Source organism: Haliotis rubra, unplaced genomic scaffold, assembly GCF_003918875.1.
Source record: "Haliotis rubra isolate DU_JTF1 unplaced genomic scaffold, ASM391887v1 Scf1020, whole genome shotgun sequence".
NCBI classification, from domain to species: Eukaryota; Metazoa; Mollusca; class Gastropoda; order Lepetellida; family Haliotidae; genus Haliotis; species Haliotis rubra.
Genome location: NW_025764916.1, coordinates 215,679 through 238,834, shown reverse-complemented (window position 1 = coordinate 238,834; position 23,156 = coordinate 215,679). Strand labels below are relative to the sequence as shown.

The following is a 23,156-nucleotide window of genomic DNA, read 5'->3' as shown; positions in this document are numbered from 1 at the left end:
ATGAAGTTTCTAGACGTATCTCCGCTGATCATATTGCATGAATACTTTAACAGAATGGCGAAAAAAGTAAAATGCCGAAGGATAATTGAGGATAGTATTTCCTCTCTATTTCTATTAATAGATACTTATTTGAAAAGTATATAAATAAATACTAAGCTCATTCTTATATGAATACATATATCAATCAGAAAATACATACGTATCTCAGTCTTATATTTAAATAAAACGTCTCTCAATAAAGTTCCGTTTAATCAAATTTCTGAATCATTTTAACATTTACTATGTTCAAAATAAATGTACAGTCATAAAAAGGGGAATTTACTTAATGAAAAACCAAAGAAAAGTCGGTACAGTCGAAAGACAAGCCGTGAGAGATTACAGTGGCAAGCAATCTAGAGTTTTACTTGAGCATGACCTCCTTTTGAAAACAATGCAGCATGATCAGATAACACGCCCTCAAGAATCAAAACACAAACATTATTAGAGCGAAGTGTGTTGTTATAGCAGAAGTGTTCACATCTGAAAGTGAGTACAGTTTTACTTATACATCAAAATGTTCGCTAAGCCTTTTACTTCAATTCCAATTCTATGTGGGTTACCACTGGCACTGGCACTGGAATTGGGGTGGATATGTAACAGGGGTAGGGGTGGGGTGGATATGTAACACAGTGTAGGGGAGTGGACATGGGTGGATATGTAACAAGGTAGGGAGTGGGGTGGAGATGTGACAGGGTTGGAGAATGGGGTGGATATATAACAGGGTAGAGAGAGTGGGGTGGAGATGTCACAAGGTAGAGAGTGGGGTGGAGTTTATGATGATGGTTGACACTGATCGAGTGGGGATGGATATTGACTGTTTAAATTATGGGATTGAGATGTAACATGGTAAAGAGTGACATGTTATAGGGTAGAGAGTGTGTTAGACTGTTATGTAAGGACATACAATATGAAGATGCCTGTGACATCTATGTATGTTACCTAATTCAAATAAGTAGTTGAGTTATAATTATTCATTTTGCCAGCAGAGAGTTTTTCATTCTGCATATTTCTAGGGATTGTATTTACAGATAAATATATGTAGCTCAAGTTGCCTTTGATTTCTATTTGCCAGTTTGATAGTAGGGTACTAGGTCCAGCATACTAATCGAATGCTAGTTACAAACAAGCCTCAATGTTGGCTTGGCAATATCAAGAATATGAGAGGCAGGCCAATTTTTCATGACTGAGTGTAAGAAACTGGAGGTAACTATTAAGTTTCCAGTTTCCTTATGTTGATTTGTTGGTAAAAAGTTAATGAGAATCAAGGATGGGTACTTTGCAGTCCACGAGAAACCATGCATGGGAATGGATCCAATATTAATTTAGTGCAGCTTTACCAAAATGCTCAGCCCTGGAGATGTAGAGAATTGGGGTCTTTCTTCCATAATGATGTGATGTAATAGCCAGAATTGCTTCCATTTTTGGTCAGTAATACACAACAGACTGAAAAGCAGTCTGAATGAATTCAGTGCTCAACATAATGTCTTTCTGCTCAGAGACAGTATCCTATGCAAGGAGTCATGTAATGCAATACCTACATAACCAGTAGTATTAGTTGGAACAAGTTAGTAGTGTAGAATCAGCATTACTTCTGGATGCCAGGACATTGTAGGTTAGAATTGTGGTTGCAGATGGATTCTGTTAGACACTGTTGAAAGTCTTCATATTATACATGTTTTATAAACATCTTGGGTATACACTTAGTGTGACAAAAAAAGCACAGCAAGATTTAAACTTAACATTTACTCATAATTTATCTTTTATCAATCTAACAATGTGCTAACATTTATGAACATTACTTCTCACATTAAGTCTTTCAGTGCCCAAAGTCTCAAGAGCCCATGGATAATTGCACAGGAGAGAATAAAGTGGGACTGCTGTTCTAAGCACTAGTCAAGGACAGATGGCTGAAAGGGAGATAGCTCTCAAGAGGAATTAGAATATGTTTCAGCTGAGGATGAATCAGTGAACCTATCAGACTCTGATGAGTTTGTCAAAGTGCAGGATCTCAGCGTGTGCACCACGGATATCAGACACAGCTAGGGATGATGATGGAGAGACCATCTCTTCCACCTACAACACAATATCCACAGGCACACAGTCAAGGTCTCATTGCAATGAAGCGGAAACAAGGGCGTAGCAAGACACAGAAGAGACGATTGAGAAATAAACTGAAGAGCTTGCAGCCAAAATTTGAATTTCCATTTACAAATATTGAGAACATTGACTATTATTCTGAATTTGTGGGTTATTCAAATAATATTTTACAATCTCATGTTAGAAATATCCCAGCCTTGTTTAAGCTTTGTCTTGATGCCTTGACAGTCAGGAAATCGAAAGTATCTAAGTCTTGCAGTGTGTCCCCTGCAGTGAAGAATGTGTTGTCTTATGTGCAGGAGGATCAGGAACTTATGAATATCCAGCTGTCGTGGATGCACCAACTCTTATATTACTTTGAGCATACTGATGGGGAGTTGGAAAGTTTTATTTTAGAAATTGATCCTGATGTGGCTTCCGGAACATCTGGAATGACCATCTAACCTCTGGACCTTTTCTTGGAAACCCAGATTCAACAATACTGTTATATACAAATCAGAGCAGTCAACTTAGGTGGAAGATGGAATTCTGTAACATGTCTGCCGTAACATCAGGTATGTGGTCTCTTCAAGAGCAGTTTAGTTACTTACCTGTATTTTGTGTCAATGTCACCGTCAGGATTTAAAGCTGTGTTGGAAAATATGATGTAAAGCTCTTAGCTGAGTAATTTGACATCATTTGGCTTTGGTGAAGTGTGACAGTATCTATATATGTATTGGCATTTTGACAATGGTGGTGAGTGTGACAGAGAGACTATGACAGTATTAACATTGTTGTTGACAGTGGTGGTGGAGTGTGACAGAGACTATGACAGTATTAACATTGTTGTTGACAGTGGTGGTGAGTGTGACAGAGACTATGACAGTATTAACATTGTTGTTGACAGTGGTGAGGTGTGACAGAGACTATGACAGTATTAACATTGTTGTTGACAGTAGTGGTGGAAAGTGTGACAGAGACTATGACAGTATTAACATTGTTGTTGACAGTGGTGGGTGAGTGTGACAGAGACTATGACAGTATTAACATTGTTGTTGACAGTGGTGGTGAGTGTGACAGAGACTATGACAGTATTATTAACATTGTTGTTGACAGTGGTGGTGAGTGTGACAGAGACTATGACGAGTATTAACATTGTTGTTGACACATTGTTGTTGACAGTGGTGGCAGTGTGACAGAGACTATGACAGTATTAACATTGTTGTTGACAGTGGTGGTGAGTGTGACAGAGACTATGACAGTATTAACATTGTTGTTGACAGTGGTGAGTGAGTGTGACAGAGACTATGACAGTATTAACATTGTTGTTGACAGTGGTGGCAGAGTGTGACAGAGACTGTGACAGAGACTATGACAGGCGATTAACATTGTTGTTGACAGTGGTGGTGAGTGTGACAGAGACTATATGACAGTATTAACATTGTTGTTGACAGTGGTGGTGAGTGTGACAGAGACTATGACAGTATTAACATTGTTGTTGACAGTGGTGGACAGAGTGTGACAGAGACTATGACAGTATTAAACATTGTTGTTGACAGTGGTGGTGAGTGTGACAGAGACTATGACAGTATTAACATTGTTGTTGACAGTGGTGGTGAGTGTGACAGAGACTATGACAGTATTAACATTGTTGTTGACAGTGGTGGTGAGAGTGTGACAGAGACTATGACAGTATTAACATTGTTGTTGACAGTGGTGGTGAGTGTGACAGAGACTATGACGAGTATTAACATTGTTGTTGACAGTGGTGGTGAGTGTGACAGAGACTATGACAGTATTAACATTGTTGTTGACAGTGGTGGTGAGTGTGACAGAGACTATGACAGTATTAACATTGTTGTTGACAGTGGTGGTGAGTGTGACAGAGACTATGACAGTATTAACATTGTTGTTGACAGTGGTGGTGAGTAACAGACACTATGACAGTATTAACATTGTTGTTGACAGTGGTGGTGAGTGTGACAGAGACTATGACAGTATTAACATTGTTGTTGACAGTGGTGGTGAGTGTGACAGAGACTATGACGAGTATTAACATTGTTGTTGACAGTGTTGTGGGTGAGTGTGACAGAGACTATGACAGTATTAACATTGTTGTTGACAGTGGTGGTGAGTGTGACAGAGACTATGACAGTATTAACATTGTTGTTGACAGTGGTGGTGAGTGTGACAGAGACTATGACGAGCATTAACATTGTTGTTGACAGTGGTGGTGAAGTGTGACAGAGACTATGACAGTATTAACATTGTTGTTGACAGTGGTGTGTGAGTGTGACAGAGACTATGACAGTATTAACATTGTTGTTGACAGTGGTGGTGAGTGTGACTGACAGACGAGTGATTGTGTGTTGACAGTGACTATGAGACAGTATTAACATTAACATTGTTGTTGACAGTGGTGGTGAGTGTGACAGAGACTATGACAGTATTAACATTGTTGCTGACAGTGGTGTGCCTCAGAGTCCCAGAAATGCATTCTTGACATTCCCTCTAAATATTGTTTGACATGGCTAATATTGTCTGCTCAGCGCTTCAGATCATCACCCTCAGCACTACACACTCAGACAATAACTGATCACTACCACTGTAGAACACAATAACTGATCACTGTAGAAACCTGCCAAGACCATGCCAGTACCCATAGCTGTTGACCCACTAATGCCAGAGTACCACCCCAAACAGCCCACCCATCCCCAACTTTAGACCACCTTCTCAGACCAACACCCAAGATGCCCATTGTAGTATGCTACTCTATACACCACCAGAACCCCACCCATCCCCAACTTTAGACCACCTTCTCAGACCAACACCCAAGATGCCCATTGTGCGTATACTACTCTATACACCACCCAGAACACCACCCTATCCCCCCAACTTTAGACCACCTTTATCAGACCAACGGCCCAAGATGCCCATTGTAGTATACTACTCTATACACCACCCAGAACACCACCCATCCCAAACTTTAGACCACCTTCTCAGACCAACACCCAAGATGCCCATTGTAGTATACTACTCTATACACCACCCAGAACACCACCCATCCCCAACTTTAGACCACCTTCTCAGACCAACACCCAAGATGCCCATTGTAGTATACTACTCTATACACCACCCAGAACACCACCCATCCCAAACTTTAGACCACCTTCTCAGACCAACACCCAAGATGCCCATTGTAGTATACTACTCTATACACCACCCAGAACACCACCCATCCCCAACTTTAGACCACCTTCTCAGACCAACACCCAAGATGCCCATTGTAGTATACTACTCTATACACCACCCAGAACACCACCCATCCCCAACTTTAGACCACCTTCTCAGACCAACACCCAAGATGCCCATTGTAGTATACTACTCTATACACCACCAGAACACCACCCATCCCAACTTTAGACCACCTTCTCAGACCAACACCCAAGATGCCCATTGTGGTATGCTACTCTATACACCACCCAGAACACCACCATCCCCAACTTTAGACCACCTTCTCAGACCAACACCCAAAGATGCCCATTGTAGTATGCTACTCTATACACCACCAGAACACCACCCATCCCCAACTTTAGACCACCTTCTCCAGACCAGCACCAAGATGCCCATTGTAGTATACCACTCTATACACCACCCAGAACACCACCCATCCCCAACTTTAGACCACCTTCTCAGACCAACACCCAAGATGCCCATTGTAGTATACTACTCTATACACCACCCAGAACACCACCCATCCCCAACTTTAGACCACCTTCTCAGACCAACACCCAAGATGCCCATTGTAGTATACTACTCTATACACCACCCAGAACACCACCCATCCCCAACTTTAGACCACCTTCTCAGACCAACACCCAAGATGCCCATTGTAGTATACTACTCTATACACCACCCAGAACACCACCCATCCCCAACTTTAGACCACCTTCTCAGACCAACACCCAAGATGCCCATTGTAGTATACTACTCTATACACCACCCAGAACACCACCATCCCATCTTTGGACCACCTTCTCGGACTGCCGACAGTTGTGAGACCTACCTCTATACTCAGACCACCACCCCCAACTGACTGGACCACCTTCTCGGATGCCCATTGTAGTATACTACTCTATACACCACACCCAGAACACCACCCATCCCCAACTTTAGACCACCTTCTCAGACCCACACCCAAGATGCCCATTGTGTAGTATGCTACTCTATACACCACCCAGAACACCACCCATCCCCAACTCCCCTTCAGACCAACACCCAAGATGCCCATTGTGGTATGCTACTCTATACACAGAACCACCCATCCCTAACTTTAGGACCACCTTCTCGGACTAAGATGCCCATTGTGGTATACTACTCTATACACCACCCAGAACACCACCCATCCCCAACTTTAGACCACCTTCTCAGACCAACACCCAAGATGCCCATTGTGAGTATACTACTCTATACACCACCCAGAACACCACCCATCCCCAACTTTAGACCATGACTGTGGACTAGCCAGGCACCTTCTCAGACCAACACCCAAGATGCCCATTGTAGTATACTACTCTATACACCACCCAGAACACCACCCATCCCAACTTTGGACCACCTTCTCAGACCAACACCCAAGATGCCCATTGTGAGTATACTACTCTATACACCACCCAGAACACCACCCATCCCCAACTTTAGACCACCTTCTCAGACCCACACCCAAGATGCCCATTGTAGTATGCTACTCTATACACCACCCAGAACACCACCCATCCCCAACTTTTAGACCACCTTCTCAGACCAGCACCCAAGATGCCCATTGTGAGTATACTACTCTATACACCACCAGAACACCTCCATCCCCAACTTTAGGACCACCTTCTCAGACCAACACCCAAGATGCCCATTGTATACTACTCTATACACCACCCAGACACCACCCATCCCCAACTTTAGACCACCTTCTCAGACCAACACCCAAGATGCCCATTGTGGTATACTACTCTATACACCACCACCAGAACACCACCCATCCCCAACTTTAAGGACCACCTTCTCAGACCCACACCCAAGATGCCCATTGTAGTATACTACTACTCTATACACCACCAGAACACCACCATCCCCAACTTTTAGACCACCTTCTCAGACCAGCACCCAAGATGCCCATTGTAGTATGCTACTCTATACACCACCCAGAACACCACCCATCCCAACTTTAGACCACCTTCTCAGACCAACACCCAAGATGCCCATTGTGAGTATGCTTCTCTATACACCACCCAGAACACCACCCATCCCAACTTTGGACCGAGCCGAAGACCACCAGACTAACCCCACCCCAGGCCACCAAACTTAGGCTATCATTCTTGGCTACCATTCATGGACCCTAGGGACCATTGATCTTGCACACTAACCTTGGCTACCACCCCAGACCATCAACCTTGAACACTAACTTTGGCTACCACTCCAGAGTGCCCTACTTGGCCAGTGATTTCAATCCATTAGCTGTGTTTTTTGGAAGCTCAACATCTGGTACATATGTTACATATGGGAGTGCCAGTATGAAGAAAGTATTTTCACGAGACTAAGAAGCAATATTCTCATCCCACTCCCTTTGTCCAGGTACCCCAAGATTTACAGGCACTTGTTTGACAGAGCTCTTCCCTATGTGTTCTGGGCTCGAGGGAACATCAGTTTTGCAGCAGAATGTTTTTTGAGGTTTGCACAGACCAAGGAGGAAGGTAAGGTTCATCTGGCTGGACCACTTAGAGTACTGTAATGGGAAGGTATCTTCAGACATACTGCCTGTAACTGTCATTTTGCAATCCTCTTTGATAGGGGAGGTAACTCTAACTTAGGTGTGAGTTCAAATCCACAGTAAGCGCTTTAAACTTTTGTGACCCATAATAACTAAATTTATTCAATGTGACATTTAAGTTAACGAAAATACATCCTCATAACTCAGGATGTACTCACAGATATTTGCTTGGCGGTAGCAACAAGTAAGATATGATTTTTATAAGGTTCAGAGAATAGGGTCCTGATGAGTGAATATGTTTAGACGCTGCTTTTAACAATGTTCCTGCGATATCACAGCAGGGGGACACCAGAATTAGGCTTCACACATTGTACCCATATTGGGAATCAAACCCGGGCCTTTGGTACGATGAGCAAACACTTTAACCACTAGGCTCTTTTCTCTCTCTCTCTCTCTCTCTCTCTCTCTCTCTCTCTCTCTCTCTCTCTCTCTCTCTCTCTCTCTCTCTCTCTCTCTCTCTCTCTCTCTCTCTCTCTCTCTCTCTCTCTCTCTCTCTCTCTCTCTCACACACACACACGCACAAACACACACACAAACACACATTGAGTTGGTATGATATGAGGTGGAGTCACAATGACTGCCAGAATGCTGCTGTCAAATGGGACTAATTATGAGGAATGGAGAAAGGAATAGAGAAGATTATTTTATATTTGTTGTTGTCTGCTTGATCCCCCATCCAATAGACATGAACTTAGGGTTAGCATCTTTAAACCAAATTAAGAATTAAATGTCAGGAATTAAAACAAAAATTGTTTCTCATGTAATAAACATTTTTTAATAAGGAGCTAAGTATAAAAGATGTCATCTGATAGGCGTAGTCACAATGTCAAAAGAGTAAAGTCTCTATGATTACACTGTCAAGTCAACTTATCAATTACAAACACTACCATTACAACAAGATTTCCTACTCTTGTTTGATTCTGGTTCAAGAAAGTGTTATGTAAATCTGCAAGAAATGTTTTCTTTATTCCAAACCTGAAAAGAAATATGTTCTCTCTAAGGACCATACAAAGCCATGATCTTGAATGAGGCTGCCAGACTGTATGCACAGAATGACGAGTCATCTAAAGCGTACCGTCTTTACATGGAGTCACCAGGGGCAACGAATGAAGACAGCAGCACCCACAGCAGTGATCTGATACTGCAGAAGCACATGCTGATGGCCAGTGTCTATGACCAGGGGTAAGAGAAGTGTCAGCCAGTATTGATTATACCATTCCAGTCTCTGTGACATTGGTGTACAATAAGCCCACACAACATCAACATGTTTCTTTTGTTTTTGTATTTATTAAGTTCTCAATCACTCCAGATAGGTTTAAAATGCAAAGGTGTCTCTGAGTGAGTGAGTGTGTTTAGTTTTATGCTGCACTCGGCACTATTCCAGCTGTCTGTAAATGGTCTGTAAATAAACCAGACAATCCAGTGATCAACAGCATGAGCACCGCTGTACACTCCATGTGTCAACCCAGTCAGCGAGCTTGACCACCTGATCACTTTAGTTGCCTCTTACAACTAGCGTGGGTTACTGAAGATCAATTCTAACCCGGATCTTCACAGGTCACTTGTGTCCAGTAAAAGGACATTATTTTTAGGCCTCTTGGTATGGAAGCTTGTTCACATCGTGACCTTTGCATGTTGAAAGCAAGTGTTGTCAAAAACTTGAAATTTCAAGTATTTTCTCGCCAAAGTTTCTTTCAAAAACATGAAATTTTGAGTTTTGGACAGAAACTTTAAGTAATGAGACAATACTTGAAGCAACGAGTAAATAAATGAAATAATGAGAAAATATTCCCAAGCACCAATAAAATAATGGAAGCAATAAGAAATTTGGCCGAAAAAATATTTTATGTTAAAAAAGTGGCAGCAATATGTTTTCATAGACAAGAAAAAGATGATTGTTGATAGTGTGTGAACAATTTATAGCATGATGGCGCAGCAGAAGGCTGTCTTGGCAGCTGAGACGTGGAACACTGCCATGACCCACCTGGATGCCTCCAGTCCAGGGATCTCTGTCACCCGAGCTGTGGAATCATTCTTGTGTTTCCACTGTGGAACTGCTGCAGGTGAGATTAATTCTCGGTCATATAATAGGTGTGACAGGTAGGGAAAGAAAGAAACACAGTTTCCTTTTTGGGACAAATTAATTGGACCTCTTGAATTAAGTCAAGAAAATCTCTATTAACTTGCTGCTACGCACAGTATTCAGGATTGTCTGGAGGGTTCTGTGTTACAGTCTGTTGTTTCTGTCCACAGAGAGTGTTCAGGATTGTCTGGAGGGTTCTCTGTTACAGTCTGTTGCTTCTGTTAACAGAGAGTGTTCGGGATCGCCTGGAGGGTTCTGTGTTACAGTCTGTTGCTTCTGTTGTTCAGGATTGTCTGGAGGGTTCTGTGTTACAGTCTGTTGTTCTATCCACAGAGAGTGTACAGGATTGCCTGGAGGGTTCTGTGTTATGGTCTGTTGTTCTATCCACAGAGGATGGAAGCAGGATTGTCTGGAGGGTTCTCTTACGGTCTGTTGTTTCTGTCGACAGAGAGTGTTCAGGATCGTCTGGATGACTGTTTGAAGCTGACAGAGAGGCTAGTGAGGTACTGTGACGACTTACTGCTCCATCTGTCCTTGTTGAAGGCTCTGCTTGGAGATGGTAAAGGATCCACCCAGGTGTACAAGACGTTGAGTTTCAGGTATTGGGAGGAATGATTGACTTTCCTAAGTATTGTTATGAGATCTTTTTAACTGAAATCTTTGTACCCTAAATCTTTAGCCCAGTACTGAGTTACATTATTTACATTGTGTTAAATTTCACCAATTGTCAACACCTGATTTGATTCAGATCAGTTAGGAATACAGGTAACCTGTTCTGTTGAAAACATGTGTTTTCTTCTGACAACATTCAACTTTTTAAGGGCTGTCTGCAGATGGATAAGAATTTTCATCTCTGGCATGTTTATGTTTGGTTATTCTAGTTTATCATCAAGAAAAGAAGTTCATAATCCTTGGCAACCAGTTCTTGACCATGTTCAGAATCATGGTATACCTAATTTCTTGAAGGTCATATGGAGAACACAGCTTGGCCATCTTTGCATAGTCAGTGGCCTGTAAGTATGTTTTCTATCAGTTTTATCCTTTCTGTGTATAAAATTTAATGTATAATTTTGATTTAATGCTGATAGATGAAATGCTGCATGTGAAGTTACTACCCTTTTATCATCACATACTGAGTGACTCTGCCCCTACAAGTTTAACACTGGAGTATGGCTGTGAATTCTCAATGCACTTACGACCATGCTGTTTTCAGGAGATAATGTTTGCCTCATGACAGATTACATGCCGATATTTGCTGTTGAAAATCTACTCATAGGAGAACGCATTGTGTTTCCAGTATATGATGTGTATGTCTGGGGCATATATGATAAAAATAATTTTTCTGTTAGAATTTCACAATCATATCTTATTTGATGTTTTTCACAAGCCCTAGGTGTCTGTGTTATACATATGGGCGTATACTTATGTCTTAGGAATTCCTTTGAGGGGGATCACCTGTCCAGCGCAGACCTCAACCTTAGACTGACAGATGCTGGCTTCCTGACAGCAGATCTCCAGATGGTGCTGCCCCCTATCAGGGCCCTCAACCTGGATCCATACACAGGGTAAACCTTGACTGTAGATCCTTACAGAGGGTAAACTTGGACTGCAGATCCTTACAGTGGGCAAACTTGGATTGTAGATCTGTACACTGGGTAGACTTTGACTGTTTATCCATACACAGGGTAAATCACTCTCCTTTTACAGAGGAAACTTTCATTGTTGAATCTGAGAATCTTTTCAGATTAAGTGCAGTCTAAGTAAACTTAGGCTCCAGTATTATTCGTTACACTGCTATACTGAGTCTAACAAACCCTAGTAGAATGTCACGTCAGCGAACCTTTGAGCGACATATGACCGTCCAGCCAAACGCGAGACGGACGAACAGATTTAACCAATCAGACAACAGCTACTATTTAGGGTTTGGTGGGACTGTTTTTGGATTTACTCTTCCCCGGTCACTGACGCTGATCTCTCAACAAACGAAAATCTGCATAAAACACAGATATTTGACCTTCAGTATATATGCTAAGGTGTTTCTGATGACATGGTTACTATTAGCTTATATTTCCGCAAAATGACATCCTGGAATATTGACAAAAACGCTATTTTCAGCGATTGTTTACTCACTGTTGTGAATAATGGCATCCTCTGTGTGTATAACTCAGAAGGGATTGTGTGCAAAATAACATTTGGAATTGTTCCAGTACAAACGTTTTTGAGGTAAAAGTTCAAACAGCATGTGCGAATGTTAACTTTAGCGATTTGGTAAGCTGTGTTCTGATTGGTCAATTCAAAAGGTTAGCTGACACAACCTTCAACACAGCAGCGTAAAGAATAATACTGAGCCTAAGTTGACTTAGACTGAGATTAAGTGCCAGAGCTACTTACAGTATCTTTTCAAACCAATATCTAGAAGTGCATTTTTACAAACATTGTTACTGTTGTTTTTCTAATGTCGGTTATGATTAGGTATTTCCTTGACATTGTACCAAACTGGTTGCCACACAGATTCTCAGATGCATCTTGTACTGATCATTCTTCTTTTAACACAAAGTCTTTCCCATCTTACAGATTCAACTTTCACACTCCAAGGCAGACACATGCATGGTATTCAATCTCTGAAGTATCTCATGAAGGCTTATTGTATTTGAGAGGTATTTCATCCCCTATGTCTACCTCTCCACCTCACAGACATCTACGGGCCTCACTGCTGTGTATTAGTGTGAATATTAAGTTAAAACCGTCAATACACCACATCCCACCTCACTTCACCTCACTCTTCTTCTCACGCTCCAACTTTTCACTCACTCACTCAATCTCCAATTTCACGCTGACTCATTGTCACAATCTCAAAAACACAGTAATAGCCAGTCACTTTCTGGCTCACTCCCTCGCTCTCCCATTCACACCTACAATCACAGGTTTCATGTCCCTTAAGATACAATACATGGAACCTGTTTATGATATCCATCTTCCTACTAAAAGTGCTGAAAAAACATCCTCCCTCCCGCAACTCACTCCCTGACTCCACTCACTCCCTCCTTCCCTCGCTCCACTCACTCACTCCCTCACTCACACACTCCCTCCCTCACTCACACACTCCCTCCCTCACTCAGTCACTCACTCACACACTCACTCACCCCCTCACTCACTCACACACTCCCTCAGTCACTCACTCCCTCACACTCCCTCACTCACACACTCCCCCTCCCTCCACACACTCCTTCACTCACTCACACACTCCCTCCCTCCACTCACTCCCTCACTCACACACTCACTCCCTCCACTCACTCCCTCACTCACTCACTCACTCACTCACTCCACTCACTCACTCACTCCCTCACCTATTATTATTTCCCAGATATCCACATATCCAGTTTGGCTGAAAATTTCAGAACACCTTGGCGAACATATTAGATGCATCTGCACACAAAGCATTTCTGGCCACAGGGACACAATGTACTGATAACTGTGTAAAACTTTTCATTTTGTCCATAGGTCTTAACCTGGTTCCAACATTGAGTGAACTGTACTGTGATGAGATGGGGAACACTGTACACTTCTTGGCTCCCTATGCATATGAAACAAGTGCCCTTAAAGCTTGGGAAACAGAGATTAAGCCAGTCACATTATTGTGGACCGGGGCAAATGGACAGAGGGCCAGAGTCAACCTCTCAAAACTAGTCCGAAAATTTCTGAAGCAGGTATGACACCATATTATTAAGGGTGTAATGATGCATCGAACTATCGATTGATCGTGATTGTGAGCCCCCCCGATAGTACTTTATCGATAGGTGTATGAAATTACATTTGAAGATATGGCTAGTACTCTGGTAATAACTATGCAAAATTAGTCAAAATACATCTACACAAACAGGAGAATATGGGAATCTAAGAACTAAATTATATATCGGATAGGGTCATCCTAATCGCTATTACGTGCTTTCACATGTAGTACGTTGTCATCTTTTCTTATAAATTGTGAAACTACCAAAGCGTATGCACTCACATTGGGGAATTTTGAATTGGAATAGTTTGATTCACCGGGAACAGAAAATAACGTAAATATAGCGTCTGTATCCACAACAAATTCTATCCGTGTGATCTGAGTTACATTGACTTAGTGTTAAGCATAACGGAGTTATTGACCCTTATCACTATACGTGTATAACCTCTCTGTCGTCGTTTGACGTCAAAGAAGAAAATCCATTTTTGACATTTATTGCTAGTCATTTTTAATGTTGAGTGTATAACGTTATGCATAAGCACATAGAAGCACATGTTTCTTTAGAAGAATTGGAAAGTTGGAAACCAAGATAACAAATGATGCCTTCATCACACTATTTGAGTAAACTCTGAGTTAATGTGAAATATTGCCATTTGCCAATTATGTTGTCTTCTTTAATCAGTTAAGTCTGATGACTGTTCAGTGCACTGGATATATTTTTTCATCTTCATGTTGTTAAAACTGAAATATATCTACCTGTGATCTATTTAATTTTCAACCTTTACACACAGTAAGTGTTTTCTATTTGTCAAAAATGTGACAGAGACACAGAGCCAGTATTTATTCTTTATTTTGTATGTTATTTTACATACTTTGGTCCACATTATTCAAAGAATTCACTGTCATATATATTGTGTCTACTCACGGATCGAAACGAAGTGTAGTTGACAGAAAATGCATAATATATTTTGCTTCTCTAAATATCATATTTATTGTAGCAACAAACTGGGATTAAGATTACCGTGCGTATTTGTCTCGTACACAAAGCCGGAAATAGCAATCAGCTGTGCACACGTTTCCCGGCGAACAAGTTCAAACATGCACAATAATATAACGGGACGAATTCTGACGAATTCTGACGCAGTCAGTAAAATATAATACAGAATACCATTATTTAACCCAAAGAAATATATCCGAGCATTATGTAATTTTAGTTACAGTTTTTGCTCGATAAATTAATTAAGATTACCGTGCGTATTTGTCTCGTACACAGAGACGGAAATAGCAATCAGCTGTGCACACGTTTCCCGGGAACAAGTGATACGATGTTGTTTTCTTACCCCTGGAAAAAAATTTGACGAAAGCGTAACCCATGGATAAGACGACCCCCTTCTACAGACTGCTTTTTTTGGTCCCCAAAATTCGGCTTATAGACGGTCATATACAGTACAAAGTTGTGGGGATCAAAGAGTCTGCAAACCACAGTTTTGTAATGAATAGTATTAAATCCTGCGTGAATGTGGTGGCTTGTTGTGGAATGTTTTAATACTAAGTCATGTTCCTGAAGAAGTCATCATGACAACTTGACCAATACTGACCTGAAGGTTATAAGGAATAAACAACTGAACACATTTTATGGTTTAAGTAGTTTAATGTAAAAGAAGTTGGTAGAAAATGGCAATTTATCTGAAATTTGAATTTTGTCTCAACTATCACAATAGTTATTGTAATAGTAGCTTGCAATAGACGTTCGACATTGCAATAGTAGCATGCAATAGTCTATCAATATCGCAATAGTTCCTTAGACCTCAATAGTCACCCCTAATATTATTGTCAAAGAGACCATGTTTCTGATAACAAATGTTAGTATGTAATATATATATATTTGACATGGTCGGTCAAGAAATTCAACTTTAGAGTCTCATGTTTATATTTTCTTGCTTTATATACAGTGGAAACCGCCTAAGTAAAGACCGCTTAACTAAACAGACCTGATAAGTAAACACTTTTCTTTGGTCCCGGCAAATTTCTTCATTAATTATAAATATTAGAGTCTGGTTAACTAAACTTCGGATAAGTAAACAATACCGCTTAACTAAACGTCTCTCACGGTCCCTGGAAGTAAATTAAAGAGACTGGATAACTAAATTAGCGATCACCACATAATCCGACATGAGGGGCAGTCGTGTCAGTCTCCAGTCAAACAAACATCCTACTTACAGCTCGCTGGCGTCAAGCACTTGACAATACACTGACAACTGGAAGCCAGCCCTGATAAGTTGTTCATTGTTCCATATGTGTACATATACATGCATATGGTTGTCATTTGCAGGTTTTTATAAGTTTGGATAAGTAAAATACCTGATAAGTAAACAATTTTGGCGAGTCCCTTGAAATTTTACTTATCAGGTTTCCACTGTAAAGTGCTTTCAAATGAATGTCTATGTTTCAGAAAGCTATATTTGAAATATTCTCCAACCCTGACAGACCTAAGAAGTGGAAGGAAGATATGATGGTTACAGCTGAGTACTGCTACGCCAGGGGCTATAACCCAGGCTTCTCTGTGAGTAGAGTCATTGTTTACTTCTCAACTACCTTTCTCTCCTTGGATGTGTGAAGATATTAGAATATGTCCACTCTACTGTATGAAGAAAACAGTTTAGGTCAGTTAACCGTGACCACTTCCTCTCACTTACCACTTCTTCCCCATTACCACCTCCTAGCCACGAACTCTTCTTCCCCCATGACCACCTCCTAGCCACGAACTCTTCTTCCCCCATGACCACCTCCTAGACACGAACTCTTCCGCACCCATGACCACCTCCTAGCCACGAACTCTTCTTCCCCCATGACCACCTCCTAGCCACGAACTCTTCTTCCCCCATGACCACCTCCTAGACACAAACTCTTCGCAACTCTTCTTCCACCCATGACCACCTCTTCTGGTGCCACCACGTGAACTCTTCTGCACCCATGACCACCTCCTAGACACCTAACTCTTCTGCACCCCCCATGACCACCTCCTAGCCACGAACTCTTCTTCCCCCATGACCACCTCCTAGCCACGAACTCTTCCGCACCCATGACCACCTCCTAGCCACGAACTCTTCTGCACCCATGACCACCTCCTAGCCATGAACTCTTCTTCCCCCATGACCACCTCCTAGCCATGAACTCTTCTTCCCCATGACCACCTCCTAGACACGAACTCTTCTGCACCCATGACCACCTCCTAGCCACGAACTCTTCTGCACCCATGACCACCTCCTAGCCACTCTTCTTCCCCCAACTCTTCAAATGCAGCCATGACCCATGACCACCTCCTAGCCACGAACTCTTCTTCCCCATGACCACCTCCTAGCCACGAACTCTTCTGCACCCATGACCACCTCCTAGCCACGAACTCTTCTTCCCCCATGACCACCTCCTAGCCACAAACTCTTCTTCCCCCCTTTACCACGAACTCTTCTATGACCACCTCCTAGCCATGAACTCTTCTTCCCCCATGACCACCTCCTAGCCACAAACTCTTCTTCCCCATGACCACCTCCTAGCCACAAACTCTTCTGCACCCATGACCACCTCCTAGCCATGAACTCTTCTTCACCCATGACCACCTCCTAGACACGAACTCTTCTGCACCCATGACCACCTCCTAGCCACGAACTCTTCTTCCCCATGACCACCTCCTAGCCACGAACTCTTCTTCCCCATGACCACCTCCTAGCCACGAACTCTTCTTCCCCATGACCACCTCCTAGCCACGAACTCTTCTTCCCCATGACCACCTCCTAGACCACGAACTCTTCTGCACCCATGACCACCTCCTAGCCCGCGAACTCTTCTTCCCCATGACCACCTCCCTAGCCACAAACTCTTCTTCCCCATGACCACCTCCTAGCCACAACTCTTCTTCCCCACTTGACCACCTCCTAGCCATGAACACTTCTTCCCCGTGATGACCTCTTAGCCTCTCCAGACACTTCTTCCCCATGACCACCTCCTAGCCATGAACACTTCTTCCCCCATGACCACCTCCTAGCCACGAACTCTTCCGCACCCATGACCACCTCCTAGCCACGAACACTTCTTCCCCATGACCACCTCCTAGACACGAACTCTTCTTCCCCCATAACCACCTCCTAGCCATGAACTCTTCTTCCCCAGTGACCCCCCCTCCCCACCCACATACTAACAGGTCTTCCTCTCCATGACCCTTCCTCTATCATCACCTCTTTTTACCCCATGAGCACCTCCTACACTATGACCTTTCTTCCGAACAACCACTGCTTTCCCATGGCCACTTCTTCTCCTCTTGACTACCATTGTTCTCTCATTATATGAAAATAAAAATAGGTTCTTTTTTTTAAGCCACTATGTCATATACAAAATAGTCTCTAACACACAACATAACTGTTCATCTTCAGACTGTGACCTTTGTGTATGACTACCTGTGGGACAAAGGTTGCAGCATCATCTCAGTATAGAGACATGTATGGGAAGCTGTCAAGCCTGAGTTGAGAAAGACTGCAAAGTCCCAAAGAGACTGCCAGGGTCCCCATAGGTTCCTGGCCATACTAATAGAATACTTCCCTTACAAGAGAGACGCTCTTTATCTGAGTTTTCTATGTTTCCAGGCTGAACAATTGTGTTATGGTCGTAAGTACAAAATAGTTTCATGGAGTTTAGCTTTTGCAGAACAATAAAGCAAATGTTTGAGGTGGGTGAGTGTAGTTTTACGCCACGTTTAACCATACTCACCCAAACTGGTAGAACTCGGGAGAGGTAGCCAAAATGTGGACTGGAAGTGACTGAGTCAATGACAACACTTATAATGTTGCAAACATTTACCCTGAACTTTCATAATTAACCATTTGTAATTTGTGTTGAGTGAACAATATTTCTGTGACCAGTTTTTACCAGCCACCTTGCTCGTACTATCTTGCAGCAAACTCAACAGAATACCTGTATCGATTATACATTTAAATTACCTGATTTATCATTTGACAGATCTTTTGCTCTTGAGTGAGTTCTTGATCAGTGAGTTGTAGTTCTCAGGTAATGTATGCTGAACAGCAAAAGAAACACAAGTTTCAAAAAATGAAATCTGATAGAAGTAAGCGTTCATGTTTATGTCTTCTATTTAAAAACTTAACAAAAAAAAAGAGTAGCATTTTTTTGCTGTTTAGTATATATGAGAAGATGAACTGCATCTCTGGCTAATCCACAGATGTCAGACATTGTGGGAACTCTTGTCAGTGTTTCTGTACTGCTCAAAACATGGCTGAGCCATCTTCATAAGATATACATTTTAGTTAGGATCGGATATGTTCACTTTCATCAGACTGAATATTGTATGTTGTACATTTGTCAGTATTCTCTCCATTTAGTTTGTAGACTGCACCAACGAGGCCACCTTCCTTGAGCCTGACATAACTATGGACTTATCTCACCAGCCATGGTCATTTGCAGTGGATGATCTATCAATGTCAAGCATACAGGTCCCGAAGGCTGTCAAGAAATATCATCAATTTCCTCAAGATGAGATCATGTGGCGCGTCGGGAGGAGGAGCCAAAATAGTGCCAAGTTAGTTCACACCACCACCTTGACATTCCAAATACCACAATCTGTGATCATATATCTGTGTACAATATCCTCAGCTTGTTAATAATAATGACCTGTAAAGATCCGGGTTAGAATTGGTCTTCAGCAACTCATGCTTGTTGAGGCGACTAACTGGATCAGGTGGTCAGACTCACTGACTTGGTTGACACGTCATCATTTCCCAGTCATGCTCATGCTCTTGATCTCTAGATTGTCTGATTCAGACTTGATTGTTTACAGAACGCTACCTTAGAGTTGGAATATTGCTGAGTGTGGTGGCAGACAACAACCAAACCAAGGGACCGTTCATGATTTATGGCTAGAGGTGGGGTGTGGTTTGGTTTGTGTGTGATGATGATTTTTATGGAGAAGCATGTACATTGTGAGTGACCCCCCATAAAAGTTATGTGCAAAAAAAGTGACCCCCCTGCATGTCATGTACAAAATCAAGGACCCCCATATTTAAAAAAATATTTTTATGTACAAAATTGCTACCTCCCATACTTCCCCAGAACAAAATGGGTGCCCCCCCCCCCCTCAAAATCATCACCTCCCTAGCCATAAATCATGAACGGTCCCCAAATGTAAACCGTTAATCATCATGGAACTCGTGACATGTCTTTCAAAGTGATGGTTGTGTATGGGGGAAAGGAGGCAGGGTACTGAAGATCTTCTCCAAGGATACTATGTCAACTCCATTATGTGCTGGGGAACAAATTATATGGACTCGGATCAGACCAAAGAAGGTCGGTATTTTTTCAACATCAATAAATTCACCTTCTGAAGACCTTTGTGACCATTTTTATTCTGTCATGTTGATGTTTAAATATACTTGGATTGAACTTTACAAATATTTTTGTTTTTCAGAGTAAAATGCAACCCAGTTACTGCAGATGAGATTTTGAGTGAAGACTTTCCAGTAATAATAACTCTCCTCTTTGGAGGAAACAAAGTCATGGCTGTAACAAACAGCGCCATCTACTTCCTCTGTCCTGACACACTACAAACCCTTATTGTTACCCAGCAACGGGACAGGTAGGGATAGCTCAGTAGTAACCATGTTAATGTGATATCTTTATCCAGAATGTTACCATGCAATATATGACGTTTCACCACAATAATGTTTATTATTTTGGCCCTACTTTCAGAAAACTGTTGTCTGAAATCACAAAATATGAAATGCCCAAGGGCAAGGTCGCTATAATATGATATAGAATATTTCAATATTTAATACCAATTATTAAAGGTAACATGTATTATCTAATAGCGTATTGAGCCACACCATTTTCAACTCTGTTTTTCTTAATGTGGCTTTCCCGGGCTAACCAGCAAGGTAGAGGATGCCTCGGCTTGCCTTGTTTATTCTGATCGACAAGGTTCAGCCACATATTATGCATGATACCCAGTGTTCACATGCACTTACCCCTGAAACCAAGGTGCTAACTACCCTAATATTTCGCTAGAGATGTTTTGTCCGTTCACGCTTGGTTCCAAAACTACTTCCATCGTCTGCTAGACTGCGCAATGGGAGATAACTTGTGCCTCGCATTTCTCTATCTCTCGCTAAAGAGTCTCTATCTAAAAGCTTGGATCGGATCATAAGATCGGGACTGGCTCTGATCAACCTAAGATGGGTTAGTGGAGCGGGTGTAACGTCTTAGCTAAGGCGATTGTAAAATTGACACCCTGGAAGGGTAATTTGTTGTATTACTGATTGCAAGTTGCCAGTGGCTTTTCAAAATCTAAAGCTTTGATTTTTCATTGAAAGTTAAAGGCTAAAAACTGAAGACCTCATGAAGTTTGAACAATACTGTGTCCTGTCAAACTGGCTGCTTTAGCAAAGAGAGTGCTGACCGGAGCCTCAGACACTCAGTGAACACTCCTGTATCTTGTCCACAGCTGCAGTCTGAAGGTGGGTGAGGATGGCTGCAACATCAGCTTTCGCCAGGATCTCAGTCAAGATCCTGGAGCAGAAAAACTAGAGGAGAAGCGAGACTTGCATTTGGCATCGGTAAATGTTGATGTTTGTGGATGTCAGAGACGATGCTGTAGAGGTTGTCATGGAGCTGAAAGTGCCTGGACCTCCTGCAGAGGTCTACTCTATAAATGCTCATGGTAAATATAATTCTGGACCCGTGAAGGTACGGGTTAGAATATTGGCCTTCAGTAACCCATGCTTGTGGTAAGAGGCGACTAACGGCTCACTGACTTGGTTCCCAATTGCGCAGATCGATGATCATGCTGTTGATCACTGGATTGTCTGGTCCAGACACGATTATTTACAGACCGCTGCCAAATAGCTGGAATATTGCTGAGTGCAGTGTTAAACAACAAACCAATTCTTCAGCCAGATGCTCATGAGAAGAAGCTGTGCTAATCACTGGTTATATAGACTTGATCGGTGTAATTTCTTGATTTCCGGTCTTGTTTTTCAGTTGGATTTCTGGTTTCATTTAAAATACAACAACGAAACACAGAGCTGCAAAGGGAGCATGTGTTTCACTACAGTGTTCACGGGAAGATCCTGGGGGTGCTGCCCTTCCTTGGACCCGGACCAAGATGTTTCTGTGTGGAGTACCTGAAGGGTAGGGAGGGGGTGACGGACACAGATTCAGGGTGTGGCAGGGGAGGCTGGCATGTGTTTATGAGGGACGGCCATGAGGGGATTATAGGTCTACGTCTGTGAATAACAGGAACTGCCGAGGACTGGCCATGAGAAGATTATAGGTCAAATAAAACAAATGGTATATTTGGGTTTATACTTTCTCAGTAAAGTATATATTCTAGTACTTTTGTTAGGTCACATCCGGCATTTGAACCCTCACTCTCAGAGTCAGACACCGAATCAACAACACACACGATTTAACCCAATGAGGCATCACAGCTTCAACACAAATTCAAGCCTGACTGGTTGTCTAGATCATGTAGAGAGAGAGTGGGTATATATATATGCATATACTTGGACTGCTTTTGGAAATTCAGCATATATACTTAATGAAGATATTCGACACAAGATTCAACTGATATCAGATGCAAAGGATGATGCCAGTCTGGTAGCTGATTACACAGGATTTTGTATTGAATAAATATCAATAAAACAGTTATATTCAAAACATGTAGTCAAACACCAGAAAGTTGAAATTAGTGTTAATTTCTAACAAAGAAAAGTCAATGCTGTTTTAAACTGACTTGTACTTGGCCATAGTATTTGTCATTCATCCCAGTGTGGATCAATGAAAGAAACTGAAGCCAGCATATGCAGCTCAAGATACAGAATTCCAACATTAACTGAACAAAAGTTTGCTTGATGGTGACCATCGGCATTTATTTTGAAAAGATGTTAACATTAACCACCACTGGTTGCCTGATCAGAGACCCAGCAGTAACATTACAGGTTGTTCACTGGTCACGAGGGGGGCCATGGGTTGATGTACCCTCAATGTTTGTTTATGTTCCCTGAACCCGAAGGTATTTATCTTACCGAACACCTTAATGTTAATTTTGAATTGTTTGAAGCACGGGTACAAATCTTTTTGTAGCAGTCGCTAGATTTTGCTGACAAGAAAAACAGATTTAGAGTTTTCTCCCTTCCATCGATTTGCATTCGCAAAACATCGGTAATATCCGTACATCATACCTGATTCAATGTTATTCGAGATAAAGAATTACTACCACGAAGTACCAAATGAGTTGCCATTGACAGCGGGGTACATTGAAATTTTACTAGCTGGTAAGCGGGGTACATTGAAAATAATAGAAGAGCCAATCAGAAAGCGACATTTATGTGTGAGGTAAGATA

The 23,156-nt window shown here is 42.0% G+C and overlaps 2 protein-coding genes across 3 annotated transcripts; both read left to right on the top strand.

Moving 5' to 3' along the window:
- Positions 1 to 2,184: 2,184 nt before the first annotated feature.
- Positions 2,185 to 19,335, top strand: LOC124270813. Of its 2 annotated transcripts, XM_046705880.1 has the most exons (12): positions 2,185 to 2,690; positions 7,744 to 7,862; positions 8,941 to 9,121; positions 9,863 to 10,002; positions 10,471 to 10,621; positions 10,904 to 11,035; positions 11,456 to 11,587; positions 12,597 to 12,679; positions 13,524 to 13,729; positions 16,205 to 16,315; positions 18,180 to 18,411; positions 19,143 to 19,335. In XM_046705880.1, exons 3-11 carry the CDS (start codon positions 8,955 to 8,957, stop codon positions 18,237 to 18,239), a joined length of 1,182 nt encoding a protein of 393 aa, XP_046561836.1. In that variant the 5' UTR covers positions 2,185 to 2,690; positions 7,744 to 7,862; positions 8,941 to 8,954; the 3' UTR covers positions 18,240 to 18,411; positions 19,143 to 19,335. The 2 variants fall into 2 exon arrangements, with proteins under 2 accessions (XP_046561836.1, XP_046561829.1); XM_046705873.1 differs by lacking the exon at positions 2,185 to 2,690 and having other exon boundaries at positions 7,448 to 7,862.
- A 651-nt stretch (positions 19,336 to 19,986) lies between these two features.
- On the top strand, positions 19,987 to 22,470 carry LOC124270827. The gene is made up of 4 exons (XM_046705888.1): positions 19,987 to 20,103; positions 20,225 to 20,392; positions 21,257 to 21,472; positions 21,793 to 22,470. The coding sequence occupies exons 2-4, from the start codon at positions 20,313 to 20,315 to the stop codon at positions 21,812 to 21,814; spliced, it is 318 nt and encodes a 105-aa protein (XP_046561844.1). The 5' UTR covers positions 19,987 to 20,103; positions 20,225 to 20,312; the 3' UTR covers positions 21,815 to 22,470.
- The last annotated feature ends 686 nt before the right edge of the window (positions 22,471 to 23,156 follow it).

Excerpts from the sequence above, each read along its gene's own strand:
- LOC124270827 (XM_046705888.1), top strand. The coding sequence starts at position 20,313 with ATGGCTGTAACAAACAGCGCCATCTACTTCCTCTGTCCTGACACACTA. Across the intron at positions 20,393-21,256 it reads GTTACCCAGCAACGGGACAG|CTGCAGTCTGAAGGTGGGTG; the intron begins GTAGGGATAGCT and ends TCTTGTCCACAG. Across the intron at positions 21,473-21,792 it reads CTACTCTATAAATGCTCATG|TTGGATTTCTGGTTTCATTT; the intron begins GTAAATATAATT and ends CTTGTTTTTCAG.
- LOC124270813 (XM_046705880.1), top strand. The coding sequence starts at position 8,955 with ATGATCTTGAATGAGGCTGCCAGACTGTATGCACAGAATGACGAGTCA. Across the intron at positions 11,036-11,455 it reads CTTTGCATAGTCAGTGGCCT|GAATTCCTTTGAGGGGGATC; the intron begins GTAAGTATGTTT and ends CTTATGTCTTAG. Across the intron at positions 11,588-12,596 it reads AACCTGGATCCATACACAGG|ATTCAACTTTCACACTCCAA; the intron begins GTAAACCTTGAC and ends CCCATCTTACAG.